General features: G+C 34.7%; 1 protein-coding gene and 1 long non-coding RNA gene across 15 annotated transcripts in view; one reads left to right on the top strand and one right to left on the bottom strand.

The window, feature by feature from the left end:
- The window catches only part of LOC131836701 (uncharacterized), a 50,421-nt gene extending 31,174 nt beyond the window's left edge, over positions 1–19,247 (top strand). The window contains exon 4 of the long non-coding RNA XR_009355722.1: positions 15,190–19,247. This is a non-coding gene — a long non-coding RNA (uncharacterized LOC131836701). The remainder of the gene's footprint in view (positions 1–15,189) is intronic.
- The window catches only part of GPHN (gephyrin), a 641,151-nt gene that overhangs the window by 158,235 nt on the left and 463,297 nt on the right, over positions 1–19,619 (bottom strand). For 3 of the 14 annotated variants that reach the window (XM_059182361.1, XM_059182367.1, XM_059182370.1), the window contains one exon: positions 16,394–16,435. The exons of the other annotated variants lie outside the window; for them this stretch is intronic. In XM_059182361.1, the coding sequence (XP_059038344.1) occupies positions 16,394–16,435 (42 nt within the window). The remainder of the gene's footprint in view (positions 1–16,393; positions 16,436–19,619) is intronic. 14 annotated transcript variants of the gene reach the window in all.

Genomic DNA, 19,619 nt, shown 5'->3' with positions numbered 1-19,619 from the left:
TGGGAACATCCTGATATAAATTAAGCAAAACTTAATAATTGTTGCCCACAAAAATGACTTAGGAATATAAAAATTAAATGTTCAATTTCAGGACCATTTACTTGTTTCCACCTGTTTGAGATGAAACTGTGCTGTGAAGGTAAAAAAGGAAAAAAAACTCCCATTTGGCAAAATAGCATCTAGTTTATCTTCCAGTAACTAAACATGCGTATATGAAACAAGATAATGCTTAATGCTACTAATGAAGGATGCTGATCACTTGACCATTAAACCAATGATCCTATTTAAAATATTGAAGGTGACTGATTATAAAGTTTGTTAAAAAAAGTTTAGAATTATCATGGATATGAAGAGGTTAAGTCATGTTTGATATATTTAAGGCTGGATGATGAGGCTGTGAAATCTGAAGGCAAGACAATTAAAATCAGTCTTACTTGGACCCAAAGTACTCAGACACAGCCAAATATTTGAGATTGAATATTGACTCAGTATTCCCTAATAACAACCTCTTGCAGATTCCAATGGCATCTTTTTTCCCCCTTCTTTCCTACTCTCCCACTCATGTGTATTCTTTGAAGGGATGCCTTTCTCCATAACTGAAAAGTACCTGCGACTAATTTAGCAGCATCTGACAGCAGAAGACCATTTTCTGCCTCAGTTCCCACTTTTATTCCGGAGGAACTCCCTTCTCTGTCAAGCACTGCACAGAAGTTCACCATTAATTACTGCAGCTTCAATATTGAATTCAAAGGGCTAGATGGCTATAAGAACTTTTCTTTTAGTGCAAATATACACAGCAGCCTTCTCAAAGAGCCATGCATTAGTTCAAGCCATGCTTCTTAACAAGAACACTTAGGCATGGTAGCCCAAACAGAATTAGATTTAATTGCTGTGTGCTGGGATAATAGCAAATTGCTAAAGAGAAAAAAATAATTAAAAAAGAAGCAGCAAGCTAGTTTTTATGATTCTAGGCAATATTTTTTTTTTAAAGATTTTATTTATTTATTTGACAGAGAGAAATCACAAGTAGATGGAGAGGCAGGCAGAGAGAGAGAGAGAGAGAGAGAGAGAGAGGGAAGCAGGCTCCCTGCTGAGCAGAGAGCCCGATGCGGGACTCGCTCCCAGGACCCTGAGATCATGACCTGAGCCGAAGGCAGCGGCTTAACCCACTGAGCCACCCAGGCGCCCGATTCTAGGCAATATTGAGTGCAGAATGGCATTGACAAAATTTCAAAAACAGACCCTTCTTTTCTGATCCTAAGGAAGACTTAGAAAAGGAAAATTGCTAATATAGTTGAAAACTATGACTATAAAAGTCCATATGAATCTAAAACCCTCTGGGGTTTCATGGAATATGAAATCTAAAAATATCTTTAAGGTTTTTCTGAATTCACTCTTGTTCTTTAAGTTGCTGCTTGTGCACTGAACTATTTAAGATGGGAAAGTCAGAAAAAATTGCCTATTCTTTAAATACTGAAGCAGAAAAGGGAATGAAAAACCAGGGCTTGTTTCTCTCTCTAGCCCTGCCTTTCTTTTTTTTTTTCCCCTCTCCTTCATCTCGTATTCATTCTTTTTGTTCCCTTAAATTGCAAAACATTTGAATACCAACATACCTACTTTTTCTGCCCTTTCAATTCCAAGGGATATATGCAATATTAGTTTTCCTATGTATAATACACATCCAGCTCTGTTTTATTACAAAATATTTTGTATAATAACCTTACTATTTTTCAGAATTCTTCACTTTCTGTAGTAACAAAAGTCACAAGAAAATTAAGTCAAGAGCATTTTAAAAGATAGATTCATAAATGATGCAAGCACATGTATTTCAAAAGCTGTATGTGGCTTCAATTTATCACCCAATGCTTTGATACTTACTCCTGGATATAAAATACGTCACTGAACCATGAGACTGGGTTCCCAAAATATTCAAGCTGAAGAGAAGTAAATAAGTATGATAAAATGAGCATACCTATCAAATACTAACGTTATATATATGTAACTATACAAGTTGAACCTTTAAAATCAATGGAAAGAATGATACCATATATTCTCCATTTTTATTTCCAGCTTAGCATTCTGATGATAATGATAGGGTACATCTTGTGGAAAAGCCCTCAACACTTCTCTATAAGTCTTAATTCTATAATTTTTGTTAAAATTGAGAATAAAATGAAAATTCTGTCTTAGAGAGATGCTGTGAAAAGATAAAAGGATATTAAAAAAAACCTCTTGAATAATAAGCATAGTACACATAGGATTATGAAGACTATAATTAATATCATTTAGAAAATGATAGATGCAATTTTAAAATTGGGTAGGAAACATTTATTAGATAAACACAAGTAAGTGGCTAAAAATACATGGGAAAGGCTATTAGTATGATTAAAATGGATTCCACAGGATTCAAAATATGTCTTATATTCAACTTAATGGACTTTAAAAATATACCAAATAATTTTATATAAACTATATCTCCTTTGGTATATGTTATTTATTCTGACCTATACTGCTTACTGGAGTCCTTTCTTTCAGGGTCTCCTATACCACTCAAACATGTATAACATTTAAAGGGTGAATATTTGCTATTTCCTCCAATAAATAATGTTAATAAAGAGTAATGTCATGCTTTGCCTTTAGCTCTCTTTTCCAAAGAGGTCTGTACTTGGTAAATAAATTAACTAAGCCTACTACCAACTTAGAATAACTGATGTAATCTCTGTATAGATAAAAATGTGGCCTCAAGTAGTATCTATTTTTTAAGATTTTATTTATTGGAGAGAGAGGGAGAGCACAAGTAGGGGGGAAAGGCAGAGGGAGGAGAAGCAGACTCCCCACTGAGCAGGGAGCCCAATGAGGGACTTGATCTCAGGACCCTGGGATCACGATCCGAGCCAAAGGCAGACATTGACTGAGCCACCCAGGTGCCCCTCTGACTGAACATTTAAGTAGAAAGCAAAATGCACACAGCATAATCAAGACCCAATTCCTCTAAAATTGTACCACTAAGTCTGCCACATTCATGATGAATTAGCTTTCTCATGAATAGACCAAGCAATAAGAATCACCTCTTTTAATTCAGTCATATATTTATTTTACTTTACTCATCTAGCTCAAAGATCTATATCTTATTTGCAAGATAATAAGGACAAATAAGGCATTTAATAAGTCAGAAATAATAGCATTCACTAGAAAGAGGTGGTAGAAATAATAATACCACACAATAGAAAGCTTATTGAAATTTAACTAGACAGGCATAAACCTCTGATATCAACACCCAACTTATAAATTCATTCAACAAACACTGACTGATGATGCTGTGAAGAAGTCCTTGTCCCAAAATGTCAGTTTCCCTCTCCCTTTACCCTCGCCTAGTAAATGGATATTCTAAGGACGATGCTCCATTTGAGCTGTTGGAGGAAAGAAACAGGATAAAGGATTTTGTTGCCATTCAGAATTTGTCAGAATAAAAATGCCTTTCAGTAGACTAGATTCTATTAGAGGCTAAAGTGCATTTTACTAAGAAATTATATTACAAATAATACAGATTCCTTTATTAATCCACATATGTCTATTTGACTCTTGATTCAGTTAAACTATACTGCTATTTCAGTTTAAACACTAGTCTAGAAATCTGGTCACCATTTATACAGTTATTTTCATGGGAAACTGCTTTGCCCCATCTATAAGTTGGTGGGTGTCTGTAGAGTAAAATATAATGGAATTCAAGGACAATAGGATGATGGGATTCAGGATATGCTACCCCAAAATATGGCATCTTAGCATGCTGAATAATTTAAATTGAGTAATTCTGAGAAAATGGCAGAAGAGGGTCTCTCTGTCCTTCCCCTGCCCTTTGCCAAAACAGGTCATAAGAATTGCCCTCTCTGTACCCTTAGGAAAGGAGCATCCTTATCTCCAAGATGGAGGACCACTGAGAAAAATCAAAACAAACAGCTCTTTCAAGTTTCCCCCAGTTTACTACCCTTAGCTCATACCTTTTGCACCATCAGAATTCTCGATGATTATCTTTCCTTCATCAAACTTAGCATAAAAACACTCTCATTTAACTATTTCTTTGTGTCTTCATTTCCTTATGAAGGCTCTATAAAACTTAAACATTATATTAAATTGGTATGCTTCTCCAAAAAGAGAAGCATACTAATTTTTAGACACAACCAGGCTCCTACGAGGATCAAGAAACACTTTTTCCTATCCTAAAATAACAATTACAATTAAAAAGTACTATTCTTATGATTCTGGAGAAAAAGACAAGAAAAAATGGAGAAGAGAGTCAACTGGCTGAATGAAAAGAAAGACATATCTCAAAAATAGATGTTCTTATATATCATATTCAATATACTTTGAGAATAGATAGGAAAAAGAAGCAAGGCAGGAATGGTACAAATGTTGATGTAAACTTAGGTCCAGTTGATAGTGTACTAATGCCTGATTTTTCAGTCAGGTTGTGACTAATAACCATAATGCAAAACTTATTTTACTGTGTGAAATATGTTGCAGATAACATGTTTCAGTTAGTTCAAACTAAAAATAATTTGACCTTTGGATTTTTGGCATAATAATCAGTTTTGATTATAATAATTCTCATTGCATACTTATTCACATCTGGTACTGTAGCCATTCAATAGTTAAGGTCCCCTAAAATGGTGGTATCATTCCATTTTACAGGAACATGAAGTGTAGACAAGTTAACTTGCCTAATACTACAAAGCTAGTAAGAGGCAGGACTGGGTTTCAGAGCAAGGGCTGGGATTCAAATGTAGCCCAAACTGCAACTTTTAAGTACTATGCTGAATTGAAGTTTGCTTTAATACCATGAGAAAACCAGTAAAATATTCGTAACTGCCAAAGCATGAACATCTTTAGAATATGGCAAGAACCTGGTTAAACTTCTTAATTTTTTTGGAAAACCCAGGAGTTAAAAAACACACACAAAAAAACCCAAAAACCTCTAAAATAAAAACATCCTTCAAGTTCTCAGATAAAAAAAAAAAATCACATGGTATGCATGAGGTTATTTAGAGATTTTAGTATCCGAGAAAAAGGCAGTAAGAATTCCCAAATGAGGGACTCCTGGGTGGCTCAGTGGGTTAAGAATTCCCAAATGTAGTACTACATAAAAGCAAAGACAGAATTACTGTGTCTTTAACAACTCTAGGAGAGAATTAAGCCCTAATGCACTATACATCCACTATATGTAAAAAACTAACTTCTCTTCTATGAATCTAGAATGGCAGCACCTCCACAGGAGCTTGAGAAAACAGCCACACAAATCACTTCTTGTTCAGTGGTTTGGATCAGGATTCCTGGTTGAGAGAGGAAGTCTTTTTTTTTTTTTTTTTTTTTTTTTTGGTAGTAGAGGGAATAGAATTGAATTTTATTTATTTTTTAAAGTTTTTATTTATTTAAATTTTTATATAAATTTTATTTAAATTCCATTAGTTAATATACAGTTTCAGGTATACAATATACTGATCCAAAATAGCCATACAACACCTGGTGCTCATCACAAGTGAACTCTTTAATCCCCATCACCTATTTCACCTGTCCTCCCAAGCACCTCTCCTCTGGTGACCACGAGTTTGTTCTCTATAGTTAAGAGCCTATTTCTTGGTTTGCTCATCATCTCCATCCCCTTTGTTCATACCCATCCCCTTTGTTCATTTGTTTTGTTTCTTAACTTCCAAATATGAGTGAAATCATCTGGCATTTATCTTTCTCTGACTTATTTCACTTAGCATAATACTCTAGCTCTATCCATGTCATTGCACACAGCAAGATTTTTATAGCTGAGTAATATTCCATTATATATATGTATATATGTATGTATGTATGTGTACACACACACACACACACACACACACACACACACATCTTCCATATCCATATCCATTCATCAGTGGATGCACATCTAGGCTGTTAACATAATTTGGCTACTGTAGATAATGCTGTTATAAACACTGAGGTGCATGTATGCTTTTGAAAGGATGGAAAAAGGTAATCAGAGAAAACTGACAATCCATTTGCTGAAATCTAGGTTGTGCAATTTATTATACCCAGATGCATGTTTGTGTGAATAAGCAAGGAAAATTTATATTATTGGTAGTCAAGAAGATATTTATCTGAATGTTTAAAAATTAGAGCAGTATTGGTAGTAAACCAAACCTGTCTGAAAAATCTATGGGTATGAACCAAAGGAGGATATGACCATGAGTTATTTTGAACTCATTAAACCTATGTAATCTATTGGAAGCTGTGCAAGCATACATTGGTATTACCTCCCATATAGAAGAGCCAATTGGGTTAAGAAATTAAGAAGAGAAATGGAGACAAATGCTGGTCTGTGGTACATATGGGCACGTGAAGGAAAAGAGTGACGAGCATCAGCCCAGTGAATAGTAAAATTCACTTTTTTAAAAAAAAGATTTTATTTATTTATTTGAGAGACACATATCACAAGTAGGCAGAGAGGCAGGCAGAGAGAGAGGGGGAAGCAGGCTTCTCACTGAGCAGAGAGCCTGATGCGGGGCTCTATCCCAGGACCCTGAGGTGATGACCTGAGCCGAAGGCAGCGGCTTAACCCACTGAGCCATCCAGGTGCCCCGTAAAATTCACTTTGATATCAATTTCCCTCACCACTGGATAAGAACAATAAAAACAAAAAAGAGCATTGGAAATTTATATATTGATCCTTCTTTTGACTTGCCTGTCAATACTCCCTTTGTGTCTTGGTAACAGATGGAGAAGCTTTAACCAAGGGCCTATGTACAACTTAAATATTACTCAGTAACACTAGATTCTGACTTCAGTTTTGTTTAAAGCTAACTAAGGAATACTTCTTATTGGCTAACAAGAAACCTCAGCTTTCTATATTTGTGTACCAATTCTGATTCCCATATGAATTCCTAACTGAATTTATGAGAGCATGATTTTTTACAGACTTTATTTCCCAGTGTTTTTCAAACAGGATGTCAAGGGGACTGACTGGAGTCACAGGGAATAAAGCTGTCCTGCTCTAGGTAAATTTCAGGTTTCAACAACAGGGAGTAAAAGTCAATTCTACAGTTTGAGAACTCTCTTCTCTCCTATAATCCAAGGTCAATAAGGATTTAGAGTTGTAGAGATTGGAGTAACTGATACTATTCAGCCCACATTCAAGAAAAATTAAGCTGTTTCCCCTGTTACTTATTTATTTAAAAAATGGAATATCAGAGATACTGTAGGAAAAGTCAGGCAGAGTAGAATTAAAATGTTTTAGAAGTACTGACCTATATTACTATATACTTTCTGGAATCAGAAAAATGCATGTACATCTTAGGGACATATGACACATATAATGTGATATTTGAAACTGGGTTCTAACTCATGATCTGGTCAATGTGTTTAATAAATGCTACTGTGTGCTAGATGGAGAAAAGAAATAAAACCCCAAATGAGCTAAGCCAATATCTTTACCTAACCAAATTTCATAATCTAATTAACAGAGTGAATGCTATTATAAATATACCCATTAGGGGATAATGAAATGTCATTCCTTCAATCACTCATTCAACCCACACTTACTGAATACCTACTGTTTGCCTCAAATTGATCTAGCTTCTGACTGACAGGTTTCAAAAAAAATTAAAAAAAAGCAAACTCTGGTCTCCAGGAGCTCACAATATAATAGATCAAAACAGTTTAAGTAAACATATAATTACAACACAGGATTATAAATGCAGTTACAGAAGTTAGTACAAACTGCTATGGGGATATGCATGAGATGCTCCCAACTCAGATGGGGGCAGGAATTGGGTGAAAATTATCAGGAAAGACTTCTTGGAATGGGGATATATGCGCTGAATTTTAAGGGACAATTATAACTTAGGTGAAGAAAAGGGGAAAAAATCAGAGAAAAAGGCAAGTGTAATTCACAGATATGAGGGATCGGGCCAACTGGGAAATGGAAAGAAAAAAGTGTGGGTGAAGCTAATTTTAACCATAATAGGGGGTGATAAGAGGAATAGTCAATGAGGTAACTAAGGGCCAATTCCTAAGGGTTATGGAGAGCCACTGAAAAACTTTAAATGGGGAATGGTGTGATTGCATTAACATTTTAACAAGTTAATTCTGGTAAGCAATGAAAAGATAGATTAGAGATAGTCATGGAATAAATGATGAGGGTAGAGAAACTAGTTTGGAGATTAATCTTGTAATTCAGATGAGAAGTCCAATTAAATCATTGAAAGTAGTTCTAGAGAGAAGGGCGTAGATTCCAGAGCTACAAAAAGGCTGAATCTATAGAATTTAGGTTATGACTGTTCATAAGGGATATAAGATAACACTCAGATTTCTAGTTTGAGTCATTGCATAGTGTTATATATTGAAATAGAGCATGAAGGAACAAATTTGGGGCCTGAGTTATGTTCAAGTTGCTTGCTTATAACTTTGGAGAGAGATGTGAGCTGTAACTGGTTGATGCCAAGGTAGATACCAAATAGTGACATTGATATGTGACAGTAATATACATGAAGTTCCTAGAGTTATCCTTGATAATTCTATATAAATCTCTCTATATATCTATATAAATATAAGTTGTAATGATGATGAATGGTGATGATCATAATTATAACAATGGTTGATTTTATGAAGGTTTTTTTTTTGGTGATAAAAATGTATATCTATGCTTTCTAATACAGTAACCACTAGCCACATTGACTACTGAGAATTTGAAGTGTGGCTGCTGCAAATAAGGAACTAAATTTTAAATTAATTTAAATTTAAAGCCATGTGTGGCTACCAGCTATTGTGCTGGACAATGCAGATACATAGTGAGAAATGAAATGAGAATCTGAGAGTGCATCAAATTGATTATCAACATGTAAGGAATGGTAGTAAAGTAGTCAAATAGGCAGGAGGAAAAGCAGTATAGCAAAATGATTAGCAGTAAGTAGGAGTTTTCTGGAGGAAGGTAGAGTGGAGCTATGAAATGTAGGAGGGCATTTCAGAATGACAAAGTAGCACAAATAATGGCCAAGAAGAAAGAAGAAATAGAGTATAACAAGAAGGGCCCCCTTGATTGGTTGGTAGGTACATTACGGGGAAAAATTGCCAATTGTCTTATATGACAGGGACTGAGGGGGTTCCTGGAGTACAGAACTTCTAATTTTAAACCAGAAGTGGTACTCTAAGTGCTAAAATCAGTAAAAGTCCTGGGCAAACTGGGAGGAGTTGGTCACTGGAAAATAATGTTAGATAATTAGCGGCTGTATAAAGTATAAAATATAAAGGATGTTGGGAGAGGGGCAGAAAGACATTTACTCTTGATACAACAGCTCAGAGGGAGGCTATTATAGTTTTTTTGATTAGGTAACTGATGGGAATTAAAGTAGTGCTTGGGAAGATTAGTTTGACTCAAGAAGAAAGAAGGACTAACAAAGAGAATTCAATTGTTTAGCTACTGTAATAATCCAAGTGTGAGGTGATTAGAGCTTAAGGAATCAAGAAGAGCAATAAATTAATGCTTACCAGGTCCCAGGGAGTCTACTAGATTTTCATAATTACAATTCTCCCTGAAACTCAGATGTAGAAATGTTACAAATTTTAGAAAAGTTGACTAATGATTTAAGTATTCACTTACCATTTCCTAAATATTTTTTGAGTGCCTACTATTGGACTTGCCAAGTTCACTGTTTTATGAAAGCTGAGATTTGAAAGTAGATCTGGCTACAAGTTCTTTATAGGTATTAGAAGAATTAAAAGGAGGGTTGATTCTCTTTTCCTATTCTTTCTTGAAGATACGCATAGCCTCCATCTTGGTCTTACGATACTTAAAAAACTTACTAACCTCATTATTCACGCATTATTTCCTCATCTTAAACTGTAAAATTCTCATGCCTTATTTTCACTGATGACCTCTTTATATTTCAAATGATCACTGTTAGATGAGGCAGTATATGAGGATAAGTCGAAATTCACTAGTGTCAACTACAATAGTTGTAAAAAGTCTTTATAGCATGGAAATTTAAAAATGTATGCTCAAGTAGACAGAAGTACCTATCATTTAAAAAAAAAGTCAATCAATTCTTTTATTTTCTAAGAAGGTTTAGATTAGATAGATTTATCAAATATTCCCGTCAAATATGCTTTCCCATTACCTTTATGGCTGGTCACTTATTTGGATGCCAGAGGAAAGTATGTACTTATTTTCTTATTTATTTATTTATTTTATTTATTTATTCATTCATTCATTCATTTATTCATTTATTTATTTATAGGGGGGGAGAGGTTAGGGGAGGGGCAGAGGAAGAGGGATAGAGAGAATCTTAAGCAGGCTCCATGCCCAGTGCCGAACCTGACATGGGGCTTGATCTCACAACCCTGAGATTATGACCTGAGCCAAAATCAAGAGTCAGATGTTCAACCAATTCAACCACCCAGGCACACCCTGCCCCCCCCCTAATTTTCTAATTTGGATCCAAACAATTTATATACTCTAATTACTTTTTAAAAAATTCTTAAACCATCTTTATTTTCTTTTTAAGTTTTTCAGTGTTCCAAGAGTCATTGTCTATGCACCACACCCAGTGATCCATGCAATAGGTGCCCTCCTTAATACCCACTACCAGGTTCATCTAACCCCACCCTACCCACCCCCTTGCTCCAAAACCCTGTTTGTTTCTCAAAATCCACAGTCTCTCATGGTTCATCTCCCCCTCCAATTTCCCCCAATTCACTTTTCCTTTCCTTCTCCTAATGTTCTCCATGTTATTCCTTATGCTCCACAAGTAAGTGAAACCATATGATAATTGACTCTCTCTGCTTGACTTATTTTACTCAGCATAATCTTCTCCAGTCCCATCCATGTTGATACAAAAGTTGGGTATTCGAGAGAAGCATAATATTCCATTGTATATAGGACCATATCTTTATCAATTTGTCTGTTGAAGGGCATCTTGGCTCTTTCCACAGTTCGGCGATTGTGGCCATTGCTGCTCTGAACACTGGGGTAGAGACGGCCCTTCTTTTCACTACATCTGTATCTTAGGGGTAAATACCCAGTAGTCAATCGCAGGGTCATAGGGTAGCTCTGTTTTCAATTTTTTAAGGAATCTCCATGCTGTTTTCCAAAGTGGCTGCACCAATTTGCATTCCCACCAACAGTGTAAGAGGGTTCCCCTTTTTCCACATCCTCTCCAACACTTGTTGTTTACTGTCTTGTTATATTTGGCCATTCTAACTGGTGTAAGGTGGTATCTCAAAGTGCTTTTTATTTCAATTTCACTGATGGCTAATGATGATGAACATTTTTTCATGTGTCTGTTAGCCACTTGTATGTCTTTGGAGAAGTGTTTGTTCATGTCTTCTGCCCATTTTTTGACATGATTATCTGTTTTTTGAGCATTGAGTTTGAGTAGTTCTTTATAGATCTTGGATATCAGCCCTTTGTCTGTAGTGTCATTTGTGAGTATCTTCTCCCATTCTTGGGTTACCTTTTTGTTTTGTTGACTGTATCCTTTGCTGTGCAGAAGCGTTTTATCTTGATGAAGTCCCAAAACTTCATTTTTGCTTTTTTTTCCATTGCCTTTGGAGACATGTCTTGAAAGAGGTTGCTGCCTATGTTCTTCTTTAAGATTTTGATAGATTCCTGCCTCACATTGAGGTCTTTTAACCATTTTGCATTTATCTTTGTATATGGTGTAAGAGAATGGTCAAGTTTCATTCTTCTACACATAGCTGTCCAATTTTCCCAGCACGATTTATTGAAGAGACTGTCTTTTTTCCATTGTATATATTTTTCTTGCTTGTCGAGGATTATTTATCATAGAGTTGTGGGTCCATATTTTGGCTCTCTACTCTGTTCCACTGGTCTGTGTGTCTGATTTTTGCCAGTATCATGCGTCTTGGTATCTGATTCCACCAGTTGCACCTTAAAATCTTTTGCTCTTTTTGAGTGCTTTTAACCAGACACCAAATTAATGCTGGTCCCCAAACCACAGGGCACTTCCATCTTGGGGTATTACTTTCCAATGGGTTGCTTCTGGTGGCTCCTTCCCCCTTCTGTTTATCCTCTGATATCAGTCCAAGCGTTCCCACTCTGCTTACCTTTCCACCAATGTCTTCTGCCCCTGGAGAGATCCAGAGGTATATAGTCTTATATTTCAGGCTGATTTCCTGGGTGTTCGGAGTGTTCTGGTAGATATTTAGCTTACTTTAGGGGACCAGTTGAAACAGGGTCTCTTACTTCTCTGCCATCTTGCCCCTCTCTCCACTCTGATTACTTTTTAAAAATTCAAAAGTGAGGTAGGAGTTATGAAACTTTGGTGAGCAGAAGTTGTAGTGTATTAAAAGATTTCAATTCTAACAGATTTCTTCACATTATCTCCAAATTCCCAAGTATTATATACAAACAGAATGAAAATAGTAAACATAAGAGTGACAGGAAAGAGTGGGACACTACAGAAAACGACACTGAAATAAATAATAAATTGATTATTAATAGTTTTTCTAAGTGAGATTTTATGAAGTAGAAAATCTGAGGTGATCATTTCACAGTGTAGAATCTTATTTTATTTTATTAGTTTCTCCCAATGGAGAAGTTTATAGTCCTGTTGATGGTTCAAAAATGTCTCCCCCCCCCCCCCCCCCCCGCTTTTTAAGGAGGAAATGTTGCAGTATTTAAAATCCAGTTTTCTTCCTTCCTTTCGGCTTTCCCTCCACCCTTGACTATGTAGATATTCTATCTGCAATTCAACTGAAGTTTACATTTGCAGAAGGCCCAAACTTTCAGTCAGCCAAGGTTTGTTTAGATCAGAAATAGTGTTTTAAAAGTGTGCTGGCTTCAAAGGGCAACTGTTTTGCATGCTACAACTTAAAAATGCCAGTGTTTCTTTGGGTAGCTAAAAGTTTTAAAGCATTAAAATAAAAATAAAATTGGGGTACCTGGGTGACTCAGTAAAGCATCTGCCTTTGGCTCAGGTCAAGATCCCAGGGTCTTGGGATAAAGTCCTTCAAGAGGATCTCCACTCAGTAGGGAGCCTGGTTCTCCCTCTTCCTCTGTCCCTCCCCCCTGCTTGTTCTCCCTCTCTCTCTCTCTCTCTCAAAATAAATAAATAAATAAAATCTTAAAAAAATTAAATCAAATCTTGGTATGTGTCCACACAATAGTAAAAATCAATTACCTTCAAAATTTTAAATTATCTAAATCAGCCTTGCTAATGAGAAATCTAAGACATTAAAGATAAGGTTTTAAAGTCTTCATTTTTTTTTTTACTGTTACAAATCATAAAAGATTTATATCTAGTATATATTTCAGCTTTTCAAATAAGTCAAAGAGCACTATCTCTACAAGGGGATCATACTAATTCTGGCTTTTGTCTAAACTAAGTGAATTCTGAAGCAATTTTTTCAAACGATATTAAAAAATGAACACTGGTGGAACAATGCTGGAGCAAAACTGAGATTAGCTGGGAATTTGAAAGGTGATTTCTTTCTTTTTATTTGAGGGGATGAACAATCATGTAGAACCTGTGACATTGACCTCATTACATTCATGGTATTCTATGCATTCTAAATGTGAAGCCAGTTCCAAAGGTCAAGATACAGCCAGCAGATTATAATTACATTTAAAGAAGAAATAGTAGGTATTCAATATATACTTATTGAATGACCAAATATAAGAAAAATAAGAATAATAGATTACAAGAGGAAGTTCTTTGTAGTATTTCCTGCATTAAAGCTTTGTATCTTATAGGTACATCTAAATCCTCTCATAAGATAAAACCAAAAACTATATCATCAGCCTGAACCAGGTAAATAAATACTGTGAAAATACAAGGCTATTATTGCATGCCATGCAGAGCTGACGGCTTTTAATAACTCCTGAACAGCAGAAAGCATGGTATTTAAGAAAAAAACAATTTTCTGACACTCATTTGGAAACTTTATGATGTAAGGCAAGATATCTAACCTCTTTGAGATCAGTTTCCTGGTTTATAAAATCAGGCTGACCCTAATATCTAAACAGCTTGTGTGAAGACTAATTTAAGTAAGATCAATGAGATGTCAAACACAGAGCTTGTCATATAGTAAAAGAAGTAATTTTTACAAAGGGGCAATCAACTACATGGAGTAATATTTGCTGAGTAGTATCAGTCAGGTAAGGTTAGAAATTATCTTGTTCTTGAATAACTCACGGTTAGATTCATTTTTGAACATGGCTTATTTTTCGGTCTTATGAATGATACAGAAGAAAGTGACATGAAATTGATAAAGCCAGTGTGCTACATTGGGTACTGGAGAATTATTCCTTTAGTACTAAGGTCAGTGAAGATGGTATAAATGTTAGGGAAGAAGAGATTGAGTCATGGAAAGTTTGGCCACCTCCACTGATGCTATAAAATAAAAAATACAGCTAACCAACATTCCCATCAAGAGGCTTCCATATGAAAAACTGAAATATCAGGACATTTATTGAAATTCTAATTATTAAGACTCATAGTCTAAAATTTTACAAAACAATTGTTCACCAATTTAAGATGAAGTAGAAAAAATTATGGAGAGTTATTTTGCCTGAAGTGTTATCATGAATATTAGATTCCCTGAGCCATTCTTCATGGTCTTATTGGTCTTTATAGCATCATAAATTAAACATAAATACCATTTGTGAAGTCCACAGAGATGTGTCATTGGGAATATAAAAACCCTACCACAAATGACAAAAAGAGAAACACATTTTATGACAAATAAATAAAGCTAAAGTGTCACAATGAAAAGTAACAAATCCAGATAAAGCCAGAGTTCATTTAAGAGCTGAATGCTATGGAGCAAATGCTACAGCATACACAATCCCATCCCCACAGAAGCCAGTTCCACATTCCAACCTGAGAACCCTCCTGCACACATGCTGTCACAGAGAAAGTAATACCCTGATGGATGCTGTAGACTGTGACTGAAGATGATGCCAATGGTAGACTTCTTATACACTCTCATGGAAAATGGAGAATTGCCTGGATGAAGTGTCAGAAAGAAATGGGTTATATATTTTTTACACTGGGAATCATAATTCTGGGGAATTAAGAAAAGACCTACGGAAAATGTGGTGATGAGATGATATTAATCTTGTCTCTTAAAAGTCTGCTGATATCGCAAGTCATTTATTTGCTTTTCATTACTTTCTTTTCCCTACAGATATGTATTTCAAGAAGAAATTCTCTACAAAATAAAGTTTAAGAGAAAAAAAATCTAAAACAGCTGTAACTTGCAAAGGAAAAAATTAAAGAAGATGGCTGTAAAACTCTTTATTCAATTCATTCAACCTTGTGAAGCCAGTGGTTTGATCAAGCTATTCCTTCTAAAGTCAAAAGATGTTATCCTGTCTGTGGTTCTGCATACACTACCTGGTACTTTAGATAGTGCCATGGCATTTTTGAGATATTTCTGCAATCAGAATGAAGTTAACAATACTAAATATGTGTAGAAATATATTTTGTCTGGAAAAAATTAGAATCTTAAAATTCACAGGATATTACTTTTATTTATAGCCGTATTTTGAGGCACAAATACTCTTTTCTCTTAGTTACTCAACAGTGCCCCCCTGCTTTGGAAAGTAGATTTAAAGTATATTCAAAATCTGTTAATATTTCAATGAATCTGTTTCACAAAAACAGAAACAGATATGATATGGTTTTACACAGTAAGAATAAGAAATTAGGCCCTTAAAAAGGCAAAAAACATAGTTCAAATGTCATATAAAATAGTTTGTCAAAAGAACATGAATCTCATTAGTGATTATAAAATTAATCTTCCAGACTACAAGAACCTTATACAAATACGAGTATCACTTAAGAAAACTATTTTCCCAAGTGACCTAATCAATTTTCTAAAAAGGAATGAGTCTTCCCTTTTACATAAAAACAGGGGAATCATATTAACTCTTCATTTAATAGCCAATTTGGGATGCTGTATCTATAGTTAATGGGACAAGACTGTCATTAATTCATTGTACATCTTCAGCTACCAGAGGGACCTATACAGGCCTATAAACCAGAATCTTTGTCTTTAGCCAATATTTAATGACAAATTACCTGGCTCAAAGGAATTTTTATGGAATTAAAGTGGTGGTAACAATCAAGTTGGCTATTTAGATTTTAACCATTTCAACATGATACAGTGACTACCCTCTCCCTCCAAAGTTACTCAGAAAACAGTACAGTATAAAAACATAGAAAATTCCTTCTGAAACTGCTAACTTTCCCCCTTTGGTACCCTTATCCCTTTCAGCCAAGTGCAAAGTGCAAGGCAAAATAAATTAAGGCAAAAGGAAAATAAAATAAGAAAAATGGTGAGGGCGAGCATGTTGTTGACCATGTAAGATAACACGTGCAAATTATACCTCAGATACACTATAGGTAGATGAGCACGAGGGAAGCCGAGCCTGGTTTTGCAGTGGGGAAAAGAAAACACTGTTAAAGAGGAAATGATAGTATAGTAAGGGTCTCAGAAGATTAGATGGCTCCATCACCAACATATTTGCCAGATAACAAGACAGCCTTATAAGCAGACACCTGAGTTTGGAAATCTCAAGGTTCAAGATATTGGAGGAGAACCTTGTGATTAAAAAAGAATACCTAGCTAAAAAAAAAAAAAAAAAAAAAAAAAAAAAAAAATCCATGACAGAGATGACTCCCTCTGATCAGATCTGGTATGATCTTGCTGAGGAGATGCTCATTAAGGTTAATCAGAAAGTAGAACACTTATCATTTTTCTCCTGTAGTATTACACTGATCTTCATTGGTTTAGGAACACTAGAAAACTACATGTGAGGTTATTTATAAGATGAGAACTCTACTGTACATCTTCATCTTGCTTTTTAAAGAGGGCACCAAAGCCAGCTCAGTGTTCTGATTCTGATGTCCTGTTCCTATTACTCCATTCACAGTACTACTGAATCTTCATATGTGTGTGTGTGTGTATACACATACATATACATACTCATATATGCACATGTATGTATATATGATACATTAATGTATATAACAATAAAAACACCATAAGAGGCAAAAATTGAAACACAAAACTCTTGTCCAAGTCTATCTTCTATCAGAATGCTTTACTGATTTTTTTTAAAACAGCTGTTTTATACTAAAAAAATGTTTAATCTTCATGCTTTGAATTGATAATTTTCTCTCCTATTATTACTTTATAGATTGTCACACTGCCATGTTCAATTCTCTGGCCTCTTCTTTCATTAGGTTGTTAATAATACCAGGTGAGTTAAATTTTTAAGTATGCATTCTCTACTTACAAATTCTTTATGAAGTTACAAAATGCAAAGGTAGGGTGGGGGAAATGAAGATATAAAAGATGGCACAGTGGAGGAATCAGAAATGCCCTTATTATCTTATTTGTTCAATTGTATTTCTACCATGAGCACAGCAAACTGTTGTAGGTGCTCAGTAAGTGTTTAATGAATAAATGAATATACAAACTCTTTTTCTTCTATATTTAAAACATTGAACTGTGTGAAATAATGTTGAGAAGGTTTTATATTTACTATCACAAAGATCTGTGATAAAATGTTACCACTGCTACTTAAAAGGTTACTTTGAGGTATTTCCTAAAATATGGTAAATTCTATACATACAAGAAATTAAAATTTTTTCCCAACTATATACACATCTAATTTTCTTCAGCAAGGTGTTAATTCTAAGAAAACTTGGCTATGCACGTTTGTTCTGTCTCTGTATATCCATAAAACTGAAAAACTTTATCTTTCAAAACAGTTTGAGTCTTATCTTTTTTCCTCATCACTTCTCCATTTCCTGTTATTAGGGAAATTTACTTGCCAAGATCTTTTATTAGTACCTTATTTTGTATTAAAGTCAATTCTGACAATGGCAATTCTTCAATAAGCATTAAACATCTCACAGTGTGTGTCATTCCCACTTCTGTGATGTCTTAGCTACTAAAGGAGATTTTATAAGTATTAGATGAGATTTTTTTTTCTGTTCTAAAAACAGATAAGATTTTTGTTATTCGGTAGAAGTGAAATCTCAGAATTGTATTAACATGCAAGTTAAGCAAATTCTAACAAAGTGAAAGGTAGCAAAATTAGCCTGTTTTCCAAACAGATAATACTAAAGTTGATTTACTGTCATCTTCATCATTACTGTAGTCTGGTCATATTTATGATACATCATCTACCAAGACACTCAGGATGATACATAATTATTGTAAATTGAAGAGTAAACAAATGCATATTATTAATATGGGCAAGTGCCAAAACATCACACAAGGAAGACTTAATAGGAAGCTCAAATAATCTACAAAAGACTCTAAAAATTGCCTGAGAAAGTAGAGTATATAGACAAACTGATGTTTACTCATTTAAAAACTACTGAATGCTTATTTGCTGTTCTTCCTTACTTTAGTCAGGGTTGACTGATTCAATGCAGATGCCTTCTAGATATTCAAGTGCTGTTAAGATAAGACATATTGGTTGATCCTGTCAGGGTGTCTTTGCCAGTTGTACAAAATTTCCTGTAGATGGAATGATTTCTTGGTGCAGTTACGTATGAAAAATCAAAAGGTGGTCTTATCTTTAATAAGATATATTGAAGCAATAAACAGAAAAATGTGGTGTGCAGTAAATATACTCTTAAAATACATTTTTTAAAAGTTTGAGAGAACAAGATTGGAATTTATCTTTTTACCCTAAATCTCTGTAGGGGTGCTCCTCAACAAAGAGTAATTTATAATCCATAGTTTATCTATATGACAGTTCTATATTTGAGGGGTTTAATGTTAATCCCAGGGTGGGTTTACTTTGTGTGTGTGTGTGTGTGTATGATAAAACAATGGCAAACAGATGACTAAAAATGTAAAGATAGAAGATTTCAGGGTATTAACTCTTTTAGACATAAGCTTCCAGGTAGAATAATCTGAAACCATCCCCCTAAAATCAGCAGCTTTCTTTTCCTCAAGCTCTAAAATGAAGATAATTTTACAGAGTCTCTATTGTAATCACTTCTCTGTTACTGTCATTTTGACACACTAGCTTGTTACAGCAGGTCTCAGCAAACTTTTCTGTAAATAGTCAGATAGTAAACATTTCTGGCTTTGCGTGCCATATGGTCTTTACTGTAACTGCTCATCTTTACTTTTGTAGCACAAAAGCAACCATAGATTATATGCAAATGAATGAATGTGGCTGTGTTTCAATAAAACTTTATTTTTGGACACTGAAATTTGAATTTCATGTGCTTTTTACGTGCTGTGAAATGACATTCTTTTGGTCACTCCCATCATTTAAAAATGCAAAAATCATTCCTAGCTTGTGGCCCACAAAAGAGAAACAGGATTTGGCCCAGGAGATTTAGTTTGCTGAACCCGGAGTTATAGCATTAATTTGATGAATATAAAAAAGCAAAAAAAAGCTCCAAAACACTTCATCAGAAATATAAGAACAGTTGTTCAGAACTAAGACTGCAATGAAAATGCTGATCTTAAAAAAATCTATAAAATCACAACTATCTAATCCATTATTTATATTGATCTTATTTCATATTAGTCTTATTTCAGCATTCAGAAAATTGTTAAACATTTAAAAATCATTCTTT

The sequence above is a fragment of the Mustela lutreola genome, chromosome 7 (genome assembly GCF_030435805.1).
Source record: "Mustela lutreola isolate mMusLut2 chromosome 7, mMusLut2.pri, whole genome shotgun sequence".
Classification (NCBI taxonomy): domain Eukaryota; kingdom Metazoa; phylum Chordata; class Mammalia; order Carnivora; family Mustelidae; genus Mustela; species Mustela lutreola.
Note: the sequence above shows the minus strand (reverse complement) of the source record. Positions and strands in the feature narration are given on the sequence as shown.